This window comes from Zalophus californianus, chromosome 1 (genome assembly GCF_009762305.2).
Source record: "Zalophus californianus isolate mZalCal1 chromosome 1, mZalCal1.pri.v2, whole genome shotgun sequence".
NCBI classification, from domain to species: domain Eukaryota; kingdom Metazoa; phylum Chordata; class Mammalia; order Carnivora; family Otariidae; genus Zalophus; species Zalophus californianus.
In genome coordinates, this window is record NC_045595.1 from 111190294 (window position 1) to 111212836 (window position 22543).

General features: G+C 39.5%; 1 protein-coding gene and 1 pseudogene across 2 annotated transcripts in view; both read right to left on the bottom strand.

Moving 5' to 3' along the window:
- Nucleotides 1-340: 340 nt before the first annotated feature.
- VEPH1 (ventricular zone expressed PH domain containing 1) overlaps nt 341-22543 on the bottom strand; it is a 229525-nt gene continuing 207322 nt past the window's right edge. For both annotated transcript variants that reach the window (XM_027586347.1, XM_027586348.1), the window contains exons 12-14: nt 19443-19560; nt 6285-6421; nt 341-1904 (exon numbers count right to left, since the gene is read on the bottom strand). In XM_027586347.1, the coding sequence (XP_027442148.1) occupies nt 1668-1904; nt 6285-6421; nt 19443-19560 (492 nt within the window). In that variant the 3' untranslated portion in view covers nt 341-1667. The remainder of the gene's footprint in view (nt 1905-6284; nt 6422-19442; nt 19561-22543) is intronic.
- Nucleotides 13107-13545, bottom strand: LOC113918140 (annotated as a pseudogene).

The following is a 22543-nucleotide window of genomic DNA, read 5'->3' on the forward strand; positions in this document are numbered from 1 at the left end:
GACTACTGGGGCTCCTGGGTGGCTCAGTCATTAAGCATCTGCCTTCGGCTCAGGTCATGATCTCAGGGTTCTGGATCAAGCCCCACATTGGGCTCCCTGCTCAGTGGGAAGCCTGCTTCTCTCCCTCCCACTCCCCCTCTCTTGGGGTCTCGCTCTCTGTCAAATAAATAAATAAAATCTTAAAAAAAAAGAATACTGACTACTTAGATTTTTTTCCAGTTTTCTATACTAGACTATATGGTCAATAAATTTTAAAGAAAATAATGACCCTTTATATGTATACCAAGTTAGTGTTTGTATCATCTATTGCTACGAAACAAATTTTCACACGTGGCGGCTTTAAACAGCACGTATTTATTATCTCAACGTTCCCCTAGGTCAGACGTCCAAGCACAGCTTAGCTGGGTCCTCTGCCCAGGGTTTCACAAAGGTGCAATCAAGGTGTTGGCTGGGGCTGGGATCCTCTTCCAAGCTCACTGGTTGTTGGCAAAATTCATTCCCTTGAAGCTGTAGAACTCGTGGCAGCTTGCTTATTCAAGGCCAGTGGAAGAGAGAGTCTCTGACTTTTTCACTCTTTTTTAAAGGGCTTGTCTGATGAGGTCAGGCCCACCCAGGGTCATATCCTTTTGACTTGCTCAAAGTCACCTGATTAAGAACCAGAAATCTCTTTACCTTTGCCATGTAATGTAACATAATCATGGGAGACACTATCCTATTCTTTCTGCCATATTCTATTAGTTAGAAGCAAATTATAAGTCCCACCACACTCAAGGGGAGGGTCAGGGTGTAGGCCATTGGGAATCATTCTGTAATTCTGCCTGCCACAGCTTAATTTTTTTTAAATATGAGTTATGGGAAAATCCATTAAATGTAATTTTGAGATATTGAAAGATTGAATATAAAGAAGAAAGGTATAGAACTTTAACATCTCAAAGTTTAATGGAAATGACCCATATTTTGAAGATGGTGAAAATGGTTTCAATGTCTATCCTAGCTTACACTTACTGCCTTGGGCAGGAGATATATCCAAGAACCTACACTTTAGATCATATTATATGAACCTAAATGGAATAATCAGATAAGTTGTTCTGAAAGACAGACATTTAATTATATAACTATCTTCACTTGAGGACCATTTTACCATGTGTTTGCCTCATTTGCATTAGAGAGAAAGAAGACAGTTGTATGTCTGTATAAGTTAGTTATATGTTTTCCCTCAGGGTCAATAATTTTGACTTTTCCCGATAGGGCTTTTTTTTTTTTTTTCTTCTAATACTTTTGGCAGACTGTGGTTTTCATCAGAAGTGCTTAATCTTTCCTCAGGATAGGTATTTCAGGTATCTTGTAAAGTTGTGTTCTTACAACGTACAATGGCATATCTACAGAGGTTCCTAGATCGCTCACTCTCCCCTTTCTGCCCCGTACCATCTGTAGCTCCTTTTCCTGTATGCATCACACAGATGTTCTGGAGTTAATGCAGGCGCCATTAGAATATGAAATGCATAAAAATCCTGCCACTTTTAGGTCCTGCTTCTTAGAGAAAACAGTTCCACTGGTATTTAGAAAAACACAACATGACTTGGTGAATTTATCTCTTTTTCTTGACATTGGCAATGATAATGCAATGCCCATTGTATACAGTCAGTGTGAGGTCGGCTTGCAAATCCCTACAGATATGTGGTTACTTCTCTACTTTCCCTCTCTTTTGCTTGGGCAACTGCCACATTGATGCACTGGAGCCACTCTTCTGCATTCTTCTCATCCTTGGCCTTGAAAACATAGGTTTTATTGTCTGTGAAGATTTCAAAAGCTCGAGGGAGGGAGCGGTCCCTGCGTTTTCTGGCCACAACTTTCACACTCTGTACTTTGCTGAGTTCTATTGGGGAGTCATCAGGATCATCTTTCTGAAATGCATATGGGAAGGAGAGAACATGAGCTGAGCATGGAGAGAGCATGAAAAGATCTCTGGCAACTGGAGAATTTTCCAAGAGGATCAGAATCCTTTCACTGCATATGGTTCATAACTTTTGTTATTTTGAATGCTAAGGCCTCAGTGAGTCATTCATTAGAACAATGGAGGGAGTGAGCAATTAGCCCTATGTTACAGTATATTAACTTGGCACAAGATGGCCAATTTATAAGAAATTATTATTAGGTGGGATTTGGGAAAATGTTTAATTCATATTTCTTTGATTTTATGTCATGTTTGATTGATATTAACACTGTATCAATAGAGCAAAATGCAATAGTACAATTGGAGTACTATTAACTCAGGATCTGAAATAATTTGGGAAGCATGAAATTGAATTTTCCTTCGTGTTATCTCTGAGAGGGGTGTATTAATTGAATAAACAGGGTCCTAATGTTTAAGCAGATCAAACTGTTTTTGAAACACACCAGAACTTTGGAAGTATGATTTGTCTACAAACATTAAGTGAAAGAATACTTAATGATTTACATTTTTCTGGCATCAAAACAGAGGCTTACAGATCACCAATGCAACATGAGGGTCATCCCAATGGGCTAGTATGAATAGTTTCAAAAGATCAAATACTTCTTTACAGCAATTTCTTTAACATCCCTGAATTCTTTTGTCTATTGGAGGATGTGCCTGTGCTTGAGGATCTTGCCAACTCTCCTTTTCCATCTCCCCTACACAACCCACCCTTCTTTCACTCTGCAATGGAAAGGCACCCTTTTCACTCATCCCAAAGTTACCATGGTGTATCATCCAACTTGGAAAAAATCTCAGGAGGATCAAACAAATGAAAAAAACAACTCAAAATACTGATGCGAGGGAAGTGTCCTTCAAACAAAGCAACACAGTCACTCCTCAGCTATTTCATTAAGAGATGCATTTCCAATAGCATTTCACTTTTTAGTGTTTAGTAACTATTTATTACATTTGGTGTTATACTTATGACTTTTCATAAATGACATAATTTTAAAAATATAGTAATAAAATATCTAACATTTAGAGACTGATAGTCACAAAATATTAAAATAATTAAATTTCAATTTATATACATAGTTTTATTGCAGTAAAAAAATGATTGGGTGACCAGGATAAAATGCTGTGGGACTGGTAGAAAACAATATGATTTCAAAGAAAAATGATACCATGTAAACATTGTGATGGGTATTAAGTAGGGCATGTGTTGTGATAGGCACTGGGTGTTATATGCAGCTAATGAATCACTGAACACTACATCAAAAACTAATGAAGTACTATGTGCTGGCTAACAACATAGTAAAAAAAATAAAGATGAACTAATTTATGTATTTCTTTAATGGATGGTGTTAGGTGTCAAATTGCTACGGTATCTTATTCCAATGGTTATACTTAAAGGAGAGGTGTGAACTTTTTATTTTAAAATGATAATATTTTCAATTCAACAGAAATTACAGTTTGCGGACTGTTTAAACTTATGATAAACTTAAAATGCTGCAAGGTATTACACTGATTTTCAAAATTCTTTTAGGGAATAGACAGAATAAAGTTTGAAGATACCTGCACTAGATAATAATTTGCTAGCTTAATTTGGTTTATGGTAAATATCTGACGGTAATAAGATTGTATTTCTTTGAATTAGCCTATAGAACAGAAATTGATACATGGAGGAACTGATCAAGAAAACAAAAAGTTAGCATAGTTCTCTAAAGAGGGACAGTGAATTACCCAAGAGAAGTGGACAGGAAGTCAAAGGGCAACATTGCCTAGCTGGTTGGTAGAGATCAAAACCTTACAAATGTGAAAGTAAAAAAATAACACTATAGTCTTTCAGTCCTTATTAAAAATGCACATTTTTCTCATTTACAAGAAAGGGGCTGAAGCTTCAGCTGGACTGGTGACCCCTGCTAGGTTACTGTGTCCCTGGGGATGAGAGGGAATTTGCTGTGATCCTTATAGTATATTATATTATTTCTCAATATTTGAGCCACATGTTCTGTCAGATTTCTGAAATGTGAAACCATTATTTCCCTATAAAGATATCAAACAAGTTAGCCAATTATAAAATAGCTTACTCTAAGCTTTATTAAAATCAAGAAGTATAAAGGTCATTATTTGAGTTCAGGAAAAATATTCCTATGCACTAACTCCGCTCTGTCTCAAGGGATCCGAGAAATCATTGCATCTTAACTTCTGATTTCTTTAATAAAAACAGGAAATTCGGATGGTCATTTTAAACACTTTAAAAATACTTCAGTGTGGAGCTATGCTAAGGAAAGTTTCTTTAAACCTCCAATAACTGTCTGAATTGAGTACACCATTATGCTTCCCTCTCAAAAAGATCTTCAGCCACAGAAAAGTCCATCTGTATATTTCATAATACATGCAGATGAAGAAAGTAGCATGAGCTTAGGGCTTTTTTTTCATTCAAAAAGTTAACATGATGTTTTATTAATTAAAAAAGCGTTCATCAAAATTTGTCATAATTCGGATATACCATACTTTATTCCTGTTGAGTAAAAAGTTCAAATAAATTTTATAATGAGTACTCTAAAGACATAGTGCATATGTTCTTAGTGACTTGTGATTTTTAAATAATTTAAAATCTTTCGTTAATTCATTCAAACACAGTTTGGTTTGCCACTGGCTCTGTATTTTAAGTGTTCATGGGAAGCAGGACAGTACACTCATTTAACAACAAGCTTTGATGTCACACTGCCTGTGCCCAACTCCAGTTTTATCCCTTTTAACCTTACTGGCTCTATCTTTGGTCAAGCCAATCAAAGTCTCTGTCTCTCTGTCTCTGTCTCTCTCTCTCTCTCACAAGGGGAAGGGAGTGGAGAGGGTCTGATGTTGCATGATGTAAAAGTACCATATGGTGGAACAAGTTTGAGATATAGTAGTTAAACAAAATTAAGTGGGCTCTTTCCTGCAGGACTTGTCAGAACCTTTAGTTCCTTTGTATTTCCCAGATATCTTTGATTAGGACCAAGGCCAACTCCTGGTGATGACTGACAGACCCTGGGTCCCAAAGTCCATGAGTGGGGCACAGTGGGTGTAAAGGCATCAGCAGGGTGTTGTATGCGTGTTCTCTGGGCATCTTTCCACAGGAGTGGATGGATGACCATGTGTACATATGCACATATTTCCCCATCACTCTGATTCTGGGACTCAAATAATACCTGTAAGAGTGGGACAAGACAGAAATCCAAAGGCCAGGGTCTTGCTCTTCCTGGCTTGCCTGGCAGGCAAGATAAAGACCAAAAGTGCCCCCACTTCCCACTCAAGTCAGATTCCACAAGGCTTTCTTTCTGTCAGACCTAACCTGGTGCCTGCCCATCCTGGGAAAGACACCAGCTCTCAGGGCCTGTGCACTGTGCAGAAGGCCACCAAGATCACCCAGCCCAGAGGAATATGCTTCCATCCGCTGGCAGGGAGGGAGAGAGGGAGGGAAAGGCACCCCAGATTTACCCATATGTAACATGACAAGAACAATAGTGCTGACCTCAAAGGACTGTTTTGAGGATTCTTTAAGGCAATCCAGGGAGGCATGTGATAAGCTATTATTATTATATTCAAAATATCCAAGAGGTAGGTCAAGATTTCTTTCTCCCTGATCCTGAATGAATAGAATTTAATGATAAATAAAACTGACTTGAGAAGAAAGGAATAACTTTGCATTGCTGATTGGAATAAAATGCTATTTCAGAAGTTTCTCACTGAAATTTCAGAGTACAGATATTTACTGAGCATCCTAGTTCAGATTGAAAATTACATTAAATGAATATTTATTAATTCTTTTAGAATTCTGTTCTATTTAACTGAGTATTAAATGACTGCAAGATGATAATGGTTTTCCCTAACCAGCACTGAACTTAGTTGACTATAAAAAGTACTTAAAATAAATCAGCTTTGTTTCTTTCTCCCAGCCTGCTGTCTCTCTTCCCTGGGTCCCTAAATATAACCTTTAGTTATAAAGGAAGTCAGGGTCAATATCATAAGCTATTAATTTATGTAGGTGATCTATAAGGGAACAAAAGGCACACGGTTCAAATCAAGCTCACTGGGTAGTCCTTTGGCAGTTCATCTTCTAAACTTAAGTCAACTTTAAAAAAGATCTCCCGTAATAAACCGAAGAGAGACAGTAAACCAACTAACATAGGACTGAACAGAATAGACAGTCCAAGGGACATATGCAAAAAAAAAATGACACTGAAATTATTAATGGAAAAGGACAAATTATTGGCCTTTTAACTCAGGACAAAATGCCTACCTGGTTGATGTAGATCAAGACCTTAAAAATACAAGTGTAAAAGACAAGGGGGAAACTTACTGACTTTCCTTTTTGAAACAGAAGTTGATTTCCAGCCAGCGTAAAATAACGAGTTTTCCACCTTTTGATGAACTTCCATCTGACTTGCTTCTCTTTAAGTTTTCCTTCTATGAGAGGCTGGCCATCTTGATTTACAACTGTTGAAGGTAAGAGAATGATCAAACCATTTATTTCCACATTATTTATCTGGCAAGCGATCAAAAGTCAGAATTGTACAATGAATGAGAACCCAGTAGGCATATTTGGAAAGTGTGCTAATAAATTATGAATTTGGTTAACCTTTCCCCCCTTTGTCCCTAAAGGAATGCACAATTTAGATATGATAACGGGAACCTGTTGAAAGCCCTCACTGAGATTTTCAAAAGGAATATAGTTCACAAAAAGAGGATCTGGTTAGCAGTTTTTAAGGCGTATCCAGATATCCAGCTTTCTGTGCTTCTTAACTCTTTTGTTTCAGGATAGTCTATACAGATGAACTGCCTAGAAGCACAGCTTTATAGCTAATCACAAACGAAGTATATTTAACTATTTGGCAGCAAAAGTCAAAGCAGTCCCCCCAAAGATGTATTTTTCCTGAAGACACAACATTGCAAAGACAAGCCCAACTCTTTTGGACATGATTATTTCCACTCTGGAACGCACATACTCCCTCTCCGTTCTGCATATGCCCATCTCTGCCCAATCAACAACTAATCATTCCACGAGTCAACTCAAATGTTGCTTCTTTTGGGAGAACTTCCCCAAACTCAGACCAGAGTGGCTTCATCTGCCATATGTTCTCATAGCATCTGGCATGTTTCTTTTACATCAAGCATCATTAGTAGATAGTTATTGGTGTTTATCTAATTCATGTCTGTCTTTCCCATTGAACTGAAAGCTCCATGAGGGCCTTTGCTTTGTTCACCGATGTATCACCAGGCAACTAATATGGTGCCTGGCAAATACAGGGAATCTGTAAGCATTTTTTGAGTGAAAAGTTTAATTTTACAGTGAAGTAAAGTGTGTATGATCACACAGAATCATAGAATTAGAAGATGTGTTACAATGTCAAAAGTCAGAAGTTATAATGTTGAACTAAAGAATTTCATTCATTTTGTCAACTACCTAAGATTTACTCTCCAAATTCATAGGTAAGCATCTGATTTCTGGGGATTATGACAATATTTACTTACATATATTACGTTCAATTTTCACAGCACTTTGGAAGTAATGAAATGTGTTCCATCATTTAGAAATTTAGACAGCGCCTGTTTGACCGTATAAACACAACCTGTTCTTCCCATCCTACCACTTCTCTTTTCTAATATAGGTAAAAATACTACTTTAGACAAGGAGTATTTGTCCACCTTGACAGCATTTTCGGGCTAAGAATGATGAAATGTATAGTTTTCTTTTTTTTAATTTAATTTCATTTTATTATGTTATGTTAATCACCATACAGTACATCATTAGTTTTTGGTGTACTGTTCCATGAGTCATTGTTTGTGCATAACACCCAGTGCTCCACGCAGAATGTGCCCTCCAGTGAAATGTATAGTTTTCATAAACAAAATTTTACTAAGGCTACTTTGGCCTCCCCCGTACCCCCATTTGATGTCTATTCAATTGAATATTCTATTGTCAACCCCAAATTAAAGCTAAAAACTGAAAATACTATCAAATATATTATTAGATAGTGACAGGACTATGATGACAATGAAGTAGGGAGTGACCTGGGGGTTGGTGCACACTCACATAGGTGGTCAGGAAAGAGCTTGGACATTTGAAGGTATCTTTGATCTGAGACTTTAGTGTTGAGAAATGTCTCCCATCTTTGGAGAAGCTTCATGGCAGCTAGTATCATGCCCAGCAGAGCATAGGGAAACCAGGAACTCAAGAAGTATTGACTATCAATTTCAAGAAAATGATTTCAGAGGCGCCTGGGTGGCTCAGTCAGTTAAGTGTCTGCCTTCGGCTCAGGTCATGATCTCAGGGTCCTGGGATCGAGTCCTGCATCGGGCTCCCTGCTCAGGGGGGAGTCTACTTCTCCCTCTGCCTCTCACTTGTGCTCTCTCTCTCAAATAAATAAATAAAATCTTTTAAAAAAAAGAAAATAAAATGATTTCAGTGTTTTGCTTTGCTTTACTTAGGAATCATCTGATTTAGAGTATTAAAGACTGTAAAGCTCTTTGCAAATTTAATTGTCTCATAAACATGATGCTCACTTACTTTGTGCGGCCTCTACACTCCGCAGTTACCTCGGATAAAACACTTAGGACAGATGCTCTGTCTTTCCTGGGCTGTATGTCCTAGAGAGCCAGAATAGCCTCACACTGTTGGCCCGGACCATGGGTTCAGTGTTTACTAACAGTGTGCTCTTGAGTCACGAAGGGAGCAGCAGTCTGTCTGAGAGGAGGAACAGAAGGTCCAAAGGGAGATCCCAAGATAAAAAGAAAACAAACTCTAAACAAACAAACAATGAAAGACCCAGGCTGAGACTTACATTAAAATCTTTCCTAAAACATCCATTTCCTATGCTTTCAAATGAGAAAAAATTGCTAATCTAATTATGATGGTCAAGGATTTTTTTAATAAGAATTCAGAAGAGTTAGATTTGAGTCCTTTTAACTATAGTTTTCTGATCAGCAAGATCCCACCTGCTTTACAAAGATGATGAGATCAAAAGTCAAAATTAAGAAACTTATGTGAAGATACTAGGTAAGTAAGCACTATGGCCCCCTCCATCCTCTGCTTTTATTAGACTTCATAGTTTGTAATCACATTGCTTTCTCGCCATGGTTTTAATGGTAAGATGATTTAATGTAATGGCTTCATAACAGTACATTTTTCTAGTCTCAATCTTCTATATTTACTCAAAGAGGCATTTGAAATAGTCATGATACCTGAGCTGATTAGAAATCATAGTTGATTTAGGTAATATTTAAGCCCATGGATCCTTCTGGATCTGACATAAGGAATTAGCTTCAAGTATTTCTCCTCAAGGCAGATCCAAATGTTGCACTTGGGTGCCTGGGTGGCTCAGTTGATTAAGCATCCGACTTGATTTCAGCTCAGGTCATGATCTCAGGGTCGTGAGATCCAGCCCCACATTGGGTCCCAAGCACTGAGCATGGAGCCTGCTTAAGATTCTCTCTCTCCCTTTCCCTCTGCCCCTCCCCCACTTGCCCACATGCTCACTTGCTCTCTCTCTTAAAAAAAAAAAAAAGATTTTACAAATGTTGTACTTGAAGAGTATGTGACAAAAGTTTGCAAGGAGAACTTGGCAAAATAGCTGAAGGAATTGCTTGAGACACAGAGTGGATAGGATATCATACCCATAGACTTACATAATGACCATATGACCATAATGACCATGAAAGACTCAAGACAAAATGACAGGCTTACTGGAGCACAAAAGTTGAAGGACTGTTGAGAAATGCTGCTAAGCAGAGGCTATCACTGTATAGCTCAGCCAAAATTATGCCAGGGAAAAAGTCCATGGAAAGGGTTGGAGGAAGGAAATGTTAGCAGAACTTTAAAGTAGCTGCATGTGAGGACCCAATTTAGGCATCAGTCAGCTTCAGATAATTTTGTAAAAGCCAGGCTATTTGTAGCTGTAGGATTAATTTAAAAATAGTTTCAAAGGCAAAAAATAAAGAGACTTAAAATTTTTCCACTTACTATCCCATTTCTTAATTTTTTTTGCAATTATATCTAGCATATGCATGAGAGGCCATGTTTCATTTTAAAAGGTCTATTGCCCATATCATATCCTTGTAAGCAATAATTCGCATGATAACACTGTCTTCATGATCAAAACAGGGAACTAATTCTTTCTAGGTATGATCATAATCTATTTGAAAAATAACACGTGGAATGAGACTGAGAGAATGATCACGCGTCTGAAACTATCTTGTTAGCACATAACACATGCAAGATAAGTATTTTCTCATTTACCAATTAATGCATTAGTTCATTTAAAGTGCCACAATTTGGCTAAGACATTCTCTACCAACCTGGATCTGTTCTTCTCTTTAATTGTCAGTTGGCTGAAAAGCTATGGAGTATTAAACTGAATTCTGTCAAGCAATTGGAGCCCAAACTGTTACTGTGTTTACCAAATTAAAGGTCTTTCTGAGTGTCAATACAAATGTTTATACATTAATTGTATTTCTTTTGTGCACCAAGTGCTGAAGATATTTATGTTGCTAGAAAATAAATTTTGAAGATATTAATCTTACTCAGCATGAAGTTGGTGAATAAGAGTGAAGAAATACCAGACAAAGACCTTAAAGATGAGGAGCCCCATGGCAGGAAGAGCAAAGCAATAAATAATAGTCCTCTGTTCATCTGTCAACCGTCCAGCCATTCCACATGTACTTTTGAGCACAGATAAGCTGTAAGGCACTGTGTTTGGATCTGAGGAGGTTACAATGCTCGGTACAGAGGGAGCTTGGATTTATCATCTTGTAGGTGAGGTCAAGCATTTAACAAATTTTACAGTTCAATGTGGAGTTTGGCAAGTGCCACCGGAGAAGGAAAAGCCAAGCACCACGACACTCAAAGAAAGGAAATTCTACTTCTGGCTAGGAGGAGGTGACATGGGAGCTGGGCCTGGGCTAGGGAAGCAAAAAGGGTATTTAGGAAGAGGGCAGAAAAGGGCAGAGGTACAAGAGGGATGTGTAAGAATCTGGAAGGATCCATGAACTTAGAAGCAACTTCGTAAAGCAGTTGTTCTGGGACAAAGCCATGCGTGGAGGGCTGAGGGTATGAAGGCAATGTAAGATTTTCCAGGTGTAAGATCCAGGAAAGAGATTGGGTAACAAACTGTCATGGTGAGGTCATATTGGACTTTAATTGAAGGTCCTTTTGAAGACTCATTAGAAAGGACTTTGCTTTTCTTAAGGACTAAGCAGGAGCCTAGAGCCTGTGAAGGTCCAGCCAGGGCAGGCACGAAGCCCCCCTTAGGCCCCAGATGGGATCAGTTATGTATCACAGAGAATCTCAGCAGGAAGCAGAGGACACCTCAAGCTGGGTAATTGAGGGGAGTTAATAAAGGGACTATTTACACAGATGTGAGCAAGGTGTAGAAAAAGCACCATAGTACTTTGGGGCCAGGAACCATGGGAAGCCATAACATGCCTCTGCCTGAAGAAGAGAGCAGAGAGAACAGTTAGGACTCAGAGGGAAACCTGTATGGAGAACACTGACTGACAGGAGCTATGGCCTTGGGCATAGGACACCGTCAACCTGCAGCGACCAAGCAGAGGGGAAGCTGGGAATAAATAATCCAACCTCACTCTGCTCCCTCCCTCTGATCTTCTGCCTTTATTGCTAGTGGTCAACTATAACTGAAAGCCAGAGGTAAGGGAGAATGGAACACACTGGAGAGCCACCTCTTCTTAACAGGGCAGAGGAAGCAGGAAAGCTTCCTGGAGTAAATGTGTCAGAGCCAAATTCTGAAGAACAAATAACAGTGAGGAAGGTGAAGGGAGAAGAGGTATACTGAAAAAACAAAAACAGAAACAAAAAACATAAGAAAAAGGCTAAGTCTTAGAGAGGGGTTGTGCAATGCCTTCTAGAAACTAACTCATTCTATGTGATGGGAGCCTGGTGGGACTTGAAGGACCAGAGTTGGTGTGAAAGTCAAGGAGAGACCAGTCCTAAGGATCCTCAGACATTGTGCAGAGTGGACTCTAAGGCTTTGTAATAGAACATCATGAAAAATAATAATTTCTGTAGTCACATAACCCCTTTTTATCTCAAGAGAACTAGAGTTCAATGATTGAAGGTCTCCATCTTGTTTTAAGGTTTCTTGCAATTCTGAATATGTCTTTAGCCATTTATAACTTATTTAAACATAGTTGCTGAATACCCTGTTTACTCACAAACGTTGTGATTCAAAGGGCCACCTGCACACCAATGTTTATAGCAGCAATGTCCATAATAGCCAAACTATGGAAAGAGCCCAGGTGTCCATCAACAGATGAATAAAGAAGGGATGTGTGTGTGTGTGTGTGTGTGTGTGTGTGTGTGTAATGGAATATTACTCAGCCATCAAAAAGAACGAAATCTTACCATTTACAATGACATGGATAGAACTGGATTGTATTATGCTAAGCAAAATAAGTCAATCAGAGAAAGACCATTATCATATAGTATTACTCATATGTGGAATTTAAGAAACAAAACAGAGGATCATAGGGGAAGGGAGGGAAAAATAAGACGAAATCAGAGAGGGAGGCAAAGTATAAGAAACCCCTTAACTCTAGGAAATAAACTGAGGGTTGCTGGAGGGGAGGTGGGTGGGGGGATGGGGTAAATGGGTGATGGGCATTAAGGAGGGCACGTGATGTAATGAGCACTGGGTATTACATGCAGTGGATGAATAACTGAACTCTACATCTGAAAATAATAATACACCATATGTTAACTAATTGAGTTTAAATAAAATAAGTTAAAACAAGCCAATGGGAGGACTCAGTTAGGAGGAAGAAACAGAATAGGTAAGAAAGGGTAATGTATACGAGAAGGTGGGAAGGATGAAATCCTATGCAAAATATTACCACCTTCTTGAGATATTTGATGACTTTATTCTCCGTGGCTGCTAAAAGCACCTGTATGTCTTTTATATAGGTGAGTTTGTGGCTGAAAAATATATTTCTTTCCTAATATGTTTATATAGGTAAATAAAAAGTTAGAGTTACTCTGAAAGGTGATGACTAGAGTTCTTTTGAAATATATTTAGTGCTTTGTTTTGGAGCTACATAAAAATTCTTTAAATCGATGTTATCTTTTTTTTCATTTTAACAGTTTTTATTTCAAGTTGTATATAAGATTACTTTACTCCTGCATCTTCTCAATTGTTTCTTCCTTATATTTGCCCTTTTCCTTTCCTACTTGGCGAGATTTGGCTTTATGTTCAAGGATCTTTTTGCGGTCTTTGTCCAGTTTTAGTCTGTGGTGATAACCACCTTGCTAGGGTGAATGCCCACATGGATGGTTGTGCCATTTGCCTTCTCTCGCTGCACTCATTCAATGCAGATGACGTACTTCTTCCTGTAAACCTGGACTACTTTGCCAATCTGCTGACCTTTGCAGTGTCCTCGCACAACCTGCACTTCATCATCCTTTCGGATGGGCATGGATCGAACATTGTACTTCTGTCTCAGCTCTTTGGAAAGAGGGGAAGATATGATGTTCCTGCAAATGTGGGAGGTGCATTGAAATGCCATTTTTGGTACCTGCTCCGGTCAGAGGTCACAAAGGGATTAAACTTCATTTTGGCCGCTGGCGCTTCAGCGATGGCCACAAGAGGGCTAAATCAATGTTATCTTAAGCCTGTATAGGGGTAAGAGACTGGTTTACTCACTCTAGTCTGCCTTTTGAAAGCATGCTTCTCCTCCTCCATAGATTGGCTGGACTGAACTGATTCTCCGAGTGGAAAAGGACACATTTCCATGCACAATGATTTTTTGTGGAGAACCACGAGGTGACTAATGTTTGGCTGCCAGTATAAGGCCTATCAGACACTTTTATCCTGTTTCAAGGTAAGACTGTAACCCAATATGAAAAGGCAGAAGGATTAGGAAGTGATGGGAGACAAAGAATAGAAATTACCCCTGAAGGGTACTAGGTTACTGATCTTAGTTTATTTCCCACGTGTTACTAGCAAGTTTACTATGGACTCTATGTGTATGTGTGTATTGAAACCTTTTAGTAAAATATTAAAATTGGGTATGTTAAAATCCTGTGCACAACAACATTTCTTCTTATAAACATTTATTTTGCAAAAGTTGCTCCTTTAAGGTTTCAGTTCAGTGTTTATTTAATTTTGAGAAAGTATTAGGTTTGAAAGTTACATTTCAAAACAAATCCTGCATCTTCCATAGTCATCCTATCCCTTAGGTTATCCACGAATTACTCAATAGTCCATCCATATGCCAAATACTTGTTGAACACTTCTGTATGCTGGGTACTGACTGGGTAGGGCATATAAGGAACAATAATCTCCTCTGGTTCACTGTCTAGTGGGGGAGATGATTAACAACATACCCAGAAGTGTTGGCAGAGAACAGAAAGAACAGAGGAGAGGAATTTATTATCCAGGGGTGGTGGTGTGTCTGTGTATACCAGTGAGTGTGCCCACGTGCAAGCATGTGTGTGTTGTGAGAGAGAGATGTGAGTGTGTGGGAAGGTTTAAAAGAGAGAGGCATGCCCATGCCAGAAAGGCATAAAACAGGAAAATGGGAAGAGGGGGGAAAAGGAAAATGATTTCAGGATAATGATTTATCTGAGTCAATATATGTGTCTTTATTTTGTCATTAATGAAAGTATCTTTGCACAACACGCTGGGGTTCCATCTTACATAAGGAATGCATATTCAGTAGTCACTAGCAGTATATAAATATGAACACAAGCACCGTACTGCTTTTGGTGCTCTAACAACACTGAGCACGTAAAACAATGTTCGAACATATGTAGTAGGAGGGAAGGCCTCACATGACAAACCTAGCCACCACATAAATGCAAAATGGGGTTTTCTTTTTGTTACCTCCGAAGTACTGTGAAAGCCAACAACGAAATTCAGTGGAAAAGTTTCATTTAATGGACTCACAAAACTATTTGCAGCCTCTGGGTTGTGTCCTCAGAGACCATTGGGCCTGTTCTCACATTGGTATCTGGAGGGGAGAGTTATCCAGCCCACACTGAAGGTGTCCAGCAAACGAGGGCCAGTTAGGCAGCAGGGTGTGAAGAAAATCTCCTTACAGAGGCCTTTCTTGACTTGATACCATTTTGAAACCATCTCTATTTGCCCATGTGATAAAATGGACAGCATGCTTTTATAGCACAGATATTTGAAATCAAGTTCTAAAAAAGAATCCTGACAGAAGTTCGTCTGAAAAAAAACATGCTTTCATTTTCTTTCAGATGCTATGGAGAACTCCTACTGACAGCCACATTCAACAACTAAATAACGAGTGACTAAGAGAGCAATCACACGGGGGAGTGCTCCGATTTACAGAGGAGGACCCCGGTGCCAAAACTGAGATGTCTCTAAGTTATTTTTTGTAGGGTGTAAGAACAAAGGCATCCCATGTGTCTGAAGAAATAAGAGTGAAAGTCACGACCTCATTCTTCCTCCTCCTTTTGACAAATGTGACTGAACAGAGAGCCAGATGCGTTCCAGGATGGTCCAGCTGACTCACTGTTACTGCTAACACGAACTAGCAGTTCCAAGACATGAGGCCAACTGATAAAAGGGATTTGCTTGGTTTTCCAGAAGGAAGTTCTGTTCTGTTCTACTCGCTTGCTCAATCTCGATTCTCTCATTCATGTGGAGTAATGGGATTGGCAATAAACACCACCAGACAAATCTCAGAGGATTCCTGAGTTACTTCAGTCATTTGCTAATCTTCTACTCTGTACTTTTATAAAATGATTATCAGAAATGGAATCAACAATTGGAGAGATTGGAAATAGCTCTCACCGTAACCATTTCCCTCACGTAATCATTTCCCATACATGATCCTACCAAAGCCCCTGTTCTTCCTTAAATGGAATAAGCAGGGAGGTAGATATTATAACACTGTGGAATAATTGGTCTTAGAATTTCAAATAGTCCATGTCCTTAATTTGGATTTGCCCAAGAGGTGGCAATTTCAGATTCAGGAATTAATCTGCATTAAATCTTGGTTCTACCCTCTTGGTAGCTGTGTGACCCTGGGAAAATTACTTAACCTCTTTGTGTTTCAGTCTCCTCATCTGTAAAATGGAGTCAATAATAATGAGAAAGATGTTTAGCTCAGAGTTAGCATGATAAACAACAGTAATTATAATAATTTTAGGACCTTTAGACTATTCTGGCATTCATTTACCTCTGAGTTCATCTGTACCTAACTGGATTCAAAGTGTATTTTACTGACTACTAGATACTAAATGCCTGTGAATTTCTGTGTATTGGTAGGGATGTTGGTGGGTGATAAGACTTTGATCTGAAGAAGGGAATGTACTCAGGTGACTGTGTAAACGAGATGCTTTGCTGTCAATTTCTGAACGAGTCCCATAGTTTAGGGTACCTACTGTTAAGAAGGATTTATATTTTAGGATGTCTTTCCTGATGTCTAATTGAAATTTTCTAAATGCCTCATGTTTTATTCCTCATTTATGGAGATGTTGGACGGCATCTTTTATTTTATATTGGAACAATGAATACTTGACAGCAGTTATTGTATCATTTGTCAGTACTTAAAAAATAAACACCCAAATCCATTTTTAAAATTTCTTTTGTCTTAGACTCCAGTCCTGCTTCTTTAAAAACCCCTCCTCTCTGAGACTAAACCTTGTGAGGGGCATCTGGATCCTATGGGAGCACTGATTAAAACCCAGAATGGTAACAAGACTCAGGCACAGTACGTCAGGTGCTAAGTTAGGGAAGTGGGCCATTTGTTTTACATATAGTGACTTCTCTCAAGGAGGAAAGAAGCACCAATCTCCATTTACCAGATTCACAATGCACTGGGTGTGGTATAGTGATATATTTGATTTGATTAACACATAATCACAGTCTTGAAACATCTTATTTTAACATTCGAGGCATATTTGATTTTGCCATTCCCAAATATTATTCATTCATTCACTCACTCAGCAAGTATTCATTGCCTGCTATAAACATACAAGGGTGTGTGCTAGACTTTTCCATATATGCCGTCTGGCCCTAACTGGATTATGAATCCTTTCAGAGCAGAGATATTGCAGCTTACTCATATTTTATCCCAAGCCTCAGCCTGTAGAAGACCTTCAACCAATGCAACAAACGTACATTACATAAATGAACCGTGGGATGCAGATACTATGCTTGTTGTGCGTAACCAAATAATAAAATATTTAATCCTATTTGTTCCTTGATCATATTTAAACTCAAAATTTAAGAACATGAATGCAGACATTGTCTCCATGAATAATGTGTCAGCAGTATTATGTTAGACCTTTCCCTTATATGAAATATATAATTTATATGCTTATATAAAAACAAGATGAGATCAACAACCTCCATAAATTTTTCAGGGAATCAAGAGTTTTTGGGGACAATAACAGTTTAAAATAGGATTTCTTGCAGACTTGCATCCCCTTTCATGTAGCAGAAGGAAATGAGCAAAGAAATCTAAGTACAGTGAAGTTTTCAGGGCCAAGCATTTTGATTCAATATGTTCTGCTATAAAATATTTGGCCTTGTTTGAATCTTTATTGCTGTATGTTCTCAGTCTATATTTAACTGTGAGAAACATAAGTAAGAAAGAGTAAATTGCAAAATGTTCTTTTCAAGTGTATGGCAGCAAATTTGAGAAAACATATATTAAAGGAACGCTTTGTGCTTTTAACTTCCAGGCCCTTGTCTGAGGCCTCCATTGGCCAGAAAGGATGAAATGTTTATTGAACTAAGGACTCAGCTGACTTGAAATGAGAATTCTTAAGGGTCTCTCAGTGCTCTGAGATAGGTGCCTTACTTCACCAGGCTCTCAAATAAAGTTTCTTTCACACTGTCTTTTTCATAGGTGAAATAAGGTTTAATTAGAAAGTTTTACAATGGAGACTTCCAATTCCCCAATTCCTTATTTGCTCAAAGTAACTTTTTAAAATCGGGGTGTTCACTCTGTCTTCAGCCAGCAATCTGTGCCTCTCAGAGGCTGCCGTCCCTCACTGCCAGCTTCTTTTTGCCCCACCTTCTCCGTGGGGTAAGACACTTTAATTGGTGCCTCTCCACGCGCCCCTCTCACCTCCACCTGGCCAAATAAACACACTTTTTTTCCATTCAGCCTTACTTTCTTGGCAGTTAGCATGACAATAGACTTGCCACAATGGGTAATCTTTAAGAGGCCCCAAAATCCTAAAATAAAAGGAACGGGTACAGGGGGTGTCATCTGCGGCTCTCTAGAGAATGGCTCGCCTACGAAGTGGCTTTGTGTTCAACACGGTTTGAACAAGGTTCTCTTGGTTGAAACTGCACTTCCTGAGCAGCGGCCATGTTGAGAACTCTGGGTCCTCTCAGAAGGCAAATGAGTGATGAAATATTCCATTTCCAAGGACAGAGGAACTTTCTGAAGACAGACTCGTTAACCTAATTCCACTGGTCAGATTGGGACAAGTGTAACGAGGAGGCAGAGTGGTGGAATGGTTAAGAGCATGGGCCCTGGAGTCAGATTGGGTTCAAATCCTGCTGTTGTTAATTTATTACCTCTGTGACCTCAGTTAATCAAATTGTTCTGGACCTCAGTTTCCCCATCAGTAAAATGGAGATAATATTAGTACCAACCTGATAAGATCATTGTAAAGGTTAATGAGATATATCTGACATGTTTAGCATAGGGCGTGGCTCATATTCACTACTACTAATATTATTATTTTTTAATATTTTATTTATTTGACAGAGAGAGACACAGTGAGAGAGGGAACACAAGCAGGGGGAGTGGGAGAGGGAGAAGCAGGCTTCCCGCGGAGCAGGGCGCCCGATGCGGGGCTCGATCCCAGGACCCCGGGATCATGACCTGAGCCGAAGGCAGGCGCTTAACGACGGAGCCACCCAGGCGCCCCAGTAATTATTATTTTTAGGCAAGGTTACTGACCAAATTCCTTGGGCAGCAGAAAGGGAGGGAGAGGGCGAGTAATAGCTATGAAGGTATTCCTCAAATAATTCCTCACTCTTCAAATGTCTCCCTTTTTACACAGCTCCGTTACGGAGCAGGAGCGTGAGGGACGATCACAAGATGATTGGGCTTGCGCATGCGTTCACTCCTTCACTGTGGTCTCCTTCCTTTGGGGCTTTTGAGAGGATGCTTGTTTTTCTCTAACCCTCAGGGTGATCTGGGCTGAAACGAATGCTTTCAGGGCAAAACAGCCAGTACTGCTTTCTTGGTAACTACATATAGGTAAGGTGTTTCTTCTTTCGCTCGTTTCTGATTTATGTCTCTCTCCCTTTCCACCCCTTCCCTTTCTTTCACTCTCACTTTGGTGAGATACTTTTCTCAGCATGAGGCAGAGGTGATCAGGCATCTCTCTGTGCATTATTACAATTTAGGATGTGAGAAGAAGGCCAACTAGAACAGCAGGGCTCAGAGGTCCCTCTGAATCCCAGGGGCACAAGCGATTCTGAGCAGCAAGTGGACAGGAGGGGTCTCTCACCGGTCGCTTTCTCAGGATTGTTGCACATGAAGCATTGCCACGCTCCTGCTGCTTCGCTGAAGCCAAATACATCAAAGAATCTCACTTCTTCCAGATGGAGCTGTACCTGGTCCAGATCCTGTTCCAGGAACACAAAGCACAAAGAACTCATAAGCCGATCGGCCTGCTACATAGCATTCTGGGACTAAAAGAAGGGATATGGGAGTAGGGTGGCCAGTGCTCAGACTCAGTGCTAAGGACAAGGAGGGAGCATTGAGAAAACCTCTCTGGGCCCATCCTGCATGAGAGCAGCCACCTCAAACCCTTCTGAGGGAGTTCTCTGAAATGCAGAGGGCAGTAAGCATGAGCCCCAGGGTGGGTGGTGAGGCCTGAAGTGGCCCAGCATTTTCTTGCATCTAATGGCATCTCCAGAATTTCTAAAAAAGGAGGGGTAGGCATGTGGCCGTGTGGTTGAAAGGAATGCTGCAGGGGAGTTTGTCTTTTATTTACACTTTGCATAAAATTGAAAATCGCATATCCATATCAAAAAAATTATTTTTGTTAGGTTGGCATTGCAGGGGGCTGATGGGAAATATGGGAGAGGGCTTAATCCTTGGCTCTGGCACTGTTTTAGTTCTACATTTTATCTTAAAAGCATCTGCAAATCTTGCATTATATTCCGTGATACGGCTGTATCGGTTTTAATGGAAAATAATGTCTTAAATTCCTTATCAGTAAATTAATTAATTTTCCCCCTCCCAATAGCTGAGTTGAATTGACACACCAAGAAGACCATCCCCGTCTTATGTGCCCTGTGGCATCATGCCAATGTGTTCCTGTTTAAGAGGCAGAGGAGAGAGGTTCCATTACACTGTAAATGGATGGCATATGATTAGCCTAACTAAATTAAATAGCTCTGCTGTCCTCCTGAGGCTTTCCTATTATGTAAATGACTTGTAGCCTCTGCTACAGGGTGGTCAGAACCGCACTCTTAAAAGCTTGCTTTCCTAAGACGGATTTAATGTCTTTGCCAGCTAGCCTTACACGTGCCCAGCTGACTGACGTGTTGGTCCTCTGTTGAGTTGAGATTTTATTCCCTTTCCTCTGGTCCACACACTCAGATGTTCTACCCAGAGTAACAGTGCTTAGTAAGCCCAAGAGCCCAGGGATGGAGGCACTGTGTGTGCAGTTTATGATGGATCTAAAATAGAGAATGGGCAAGTGGCTCCTTAGTTCCTGCTCCAAAGTTCCTGTTTGCCAGGTCTGCATTTCCGGGTCTGCATTTCTTGACAGAGGTGAGAAATATGCTAAACTCTAAGCTCCTTGAGAGAATAGACATCTACTTTGTTCACAGTTGTAGCCCCAGAATCTAGTCCAACATCAGGAATGGAATAACAGCATCGGTTTGCAAGCCCAATGCAAAGTTTTCCAATGAACTATATGAAAGTATTATGAACATTTAAAGGGGATTCTTTTAAAAGAACATTTATACTCACTGGAACATAAACACAATGAAGGCAGGGATTTTCTCTGTTATATTGGCTGCTATGATCTCAGCACTAAAAATGCCTATCACATAAGCAGGCATTAAATAAATATTTGTGGAATAATGAAAGGCATAAACTAGGACTAGAAATAAATACTTTTCAGCACTCTTTATTAAGACTATTATGGCTTGTGTTCCAGGATTGGACATCTTGGAGGCTCAACATGCTGAATACAGCATTTTGTTGCTAACGTTTAATACCATTTTTTTTAAAAAGCACGTTCCCAAGGTAAAGAGTGAAGAAGCACCTGGAAGTTTTGCAGGTTTCAAAGGATGAAATCTATATTAAAATTTATGGGGAAAAAGCAGATGTTCATAAATATCAGTTTCAAAACTGCTAAGTCTCTGAAGTCTATACTTGGCCATTGGCATGCAGATCACTTCTCTATTTCTCACACAACTAAGGATCAATTTTTCATTCAACACAAACACTGCTAACAAACAAAGTACTTAAATTAATATGTAAGGGTTCCTTTATTTTTCCTGTTCTGAGACCAGAAATGTCCCAGGTTGTTGCCCATAATCCACATTTGTCTTGGCAAAAAAGTTACTTGAAAAGTTTAGGACAGATGGCAAGCTACATCCCAGTATTCAAGCTCTGAAGTCAAAAGCAGGCTTACTTCTTCTGAGGATTTAGGTGTTGTGCAAAGGGAATTGACTGAAGAAGAAGGATGGTAATTCTATGAACTGTTGAAATCAGCAATAACAGCCAACTTTGAATACAGACAGATGAAACACACATATCTCCAAATATTGTTGGAAAATCAAAGCAAAATCAATCACAAAATAAGCCAAAAAACCCCACCAACTCGTGATACCTAAATTTTTGGAATTTTGGTTTCCTGACTGTACTTGAGTCATTATTTCCCTCTCCTCCTTATCTTCTTTACCCTTCTGGGTCCTATAGCTTCCTAGGCCTTGCCCAAGATTGCTTATATGGCTTTTTTTATTTTTTTAATACAAGAGAACTAAAGTTGATTTGTTTAGAGAATTACATGCTTCTTTTAAAACAACTAGACTCCAGAAGAATAATAAAAAGCATGCATATCTAAGTACCGTCCCTCTCTGAATATTTTAGTTCAATGGAATTATGGTAGACAGACCCTAGTTTGACCCCCTCCCAATAATTCCCATCTCCTGGTGTTCATCCCCTCATCTAATCCCTTTTCCTTAAGTGCGGGAGAGACCTATGACTTCCTTCTGAGAAAATGGCAAAGATGGCAAGATATCAATCCCATGTTTATGTTATTATGTACACACACCACACACACACACACACACACACACACACACACACACACAGACCTATCTTGTTAGCAGATGCATAGGGAGACTCTCCTGCTGGCCTTGAAGAAGCAAGCTGCCATGTTTTGAAATACCTATGGAGAGTTACACATGGCAAGTAATTGTGGGTGGCCTCTAGGACAGCCAATAGCCAGTACGAATCCCAGGTCTTTAGTCCTACCACCCCAAATAAATGATATCTGCCAACAACCTAAGCACTTTTGGAAGCAGACCCTTCCCATTCAAACCTCCAAATGAGACCACAGCCCAACTGATATCTTGATTTTGCAGC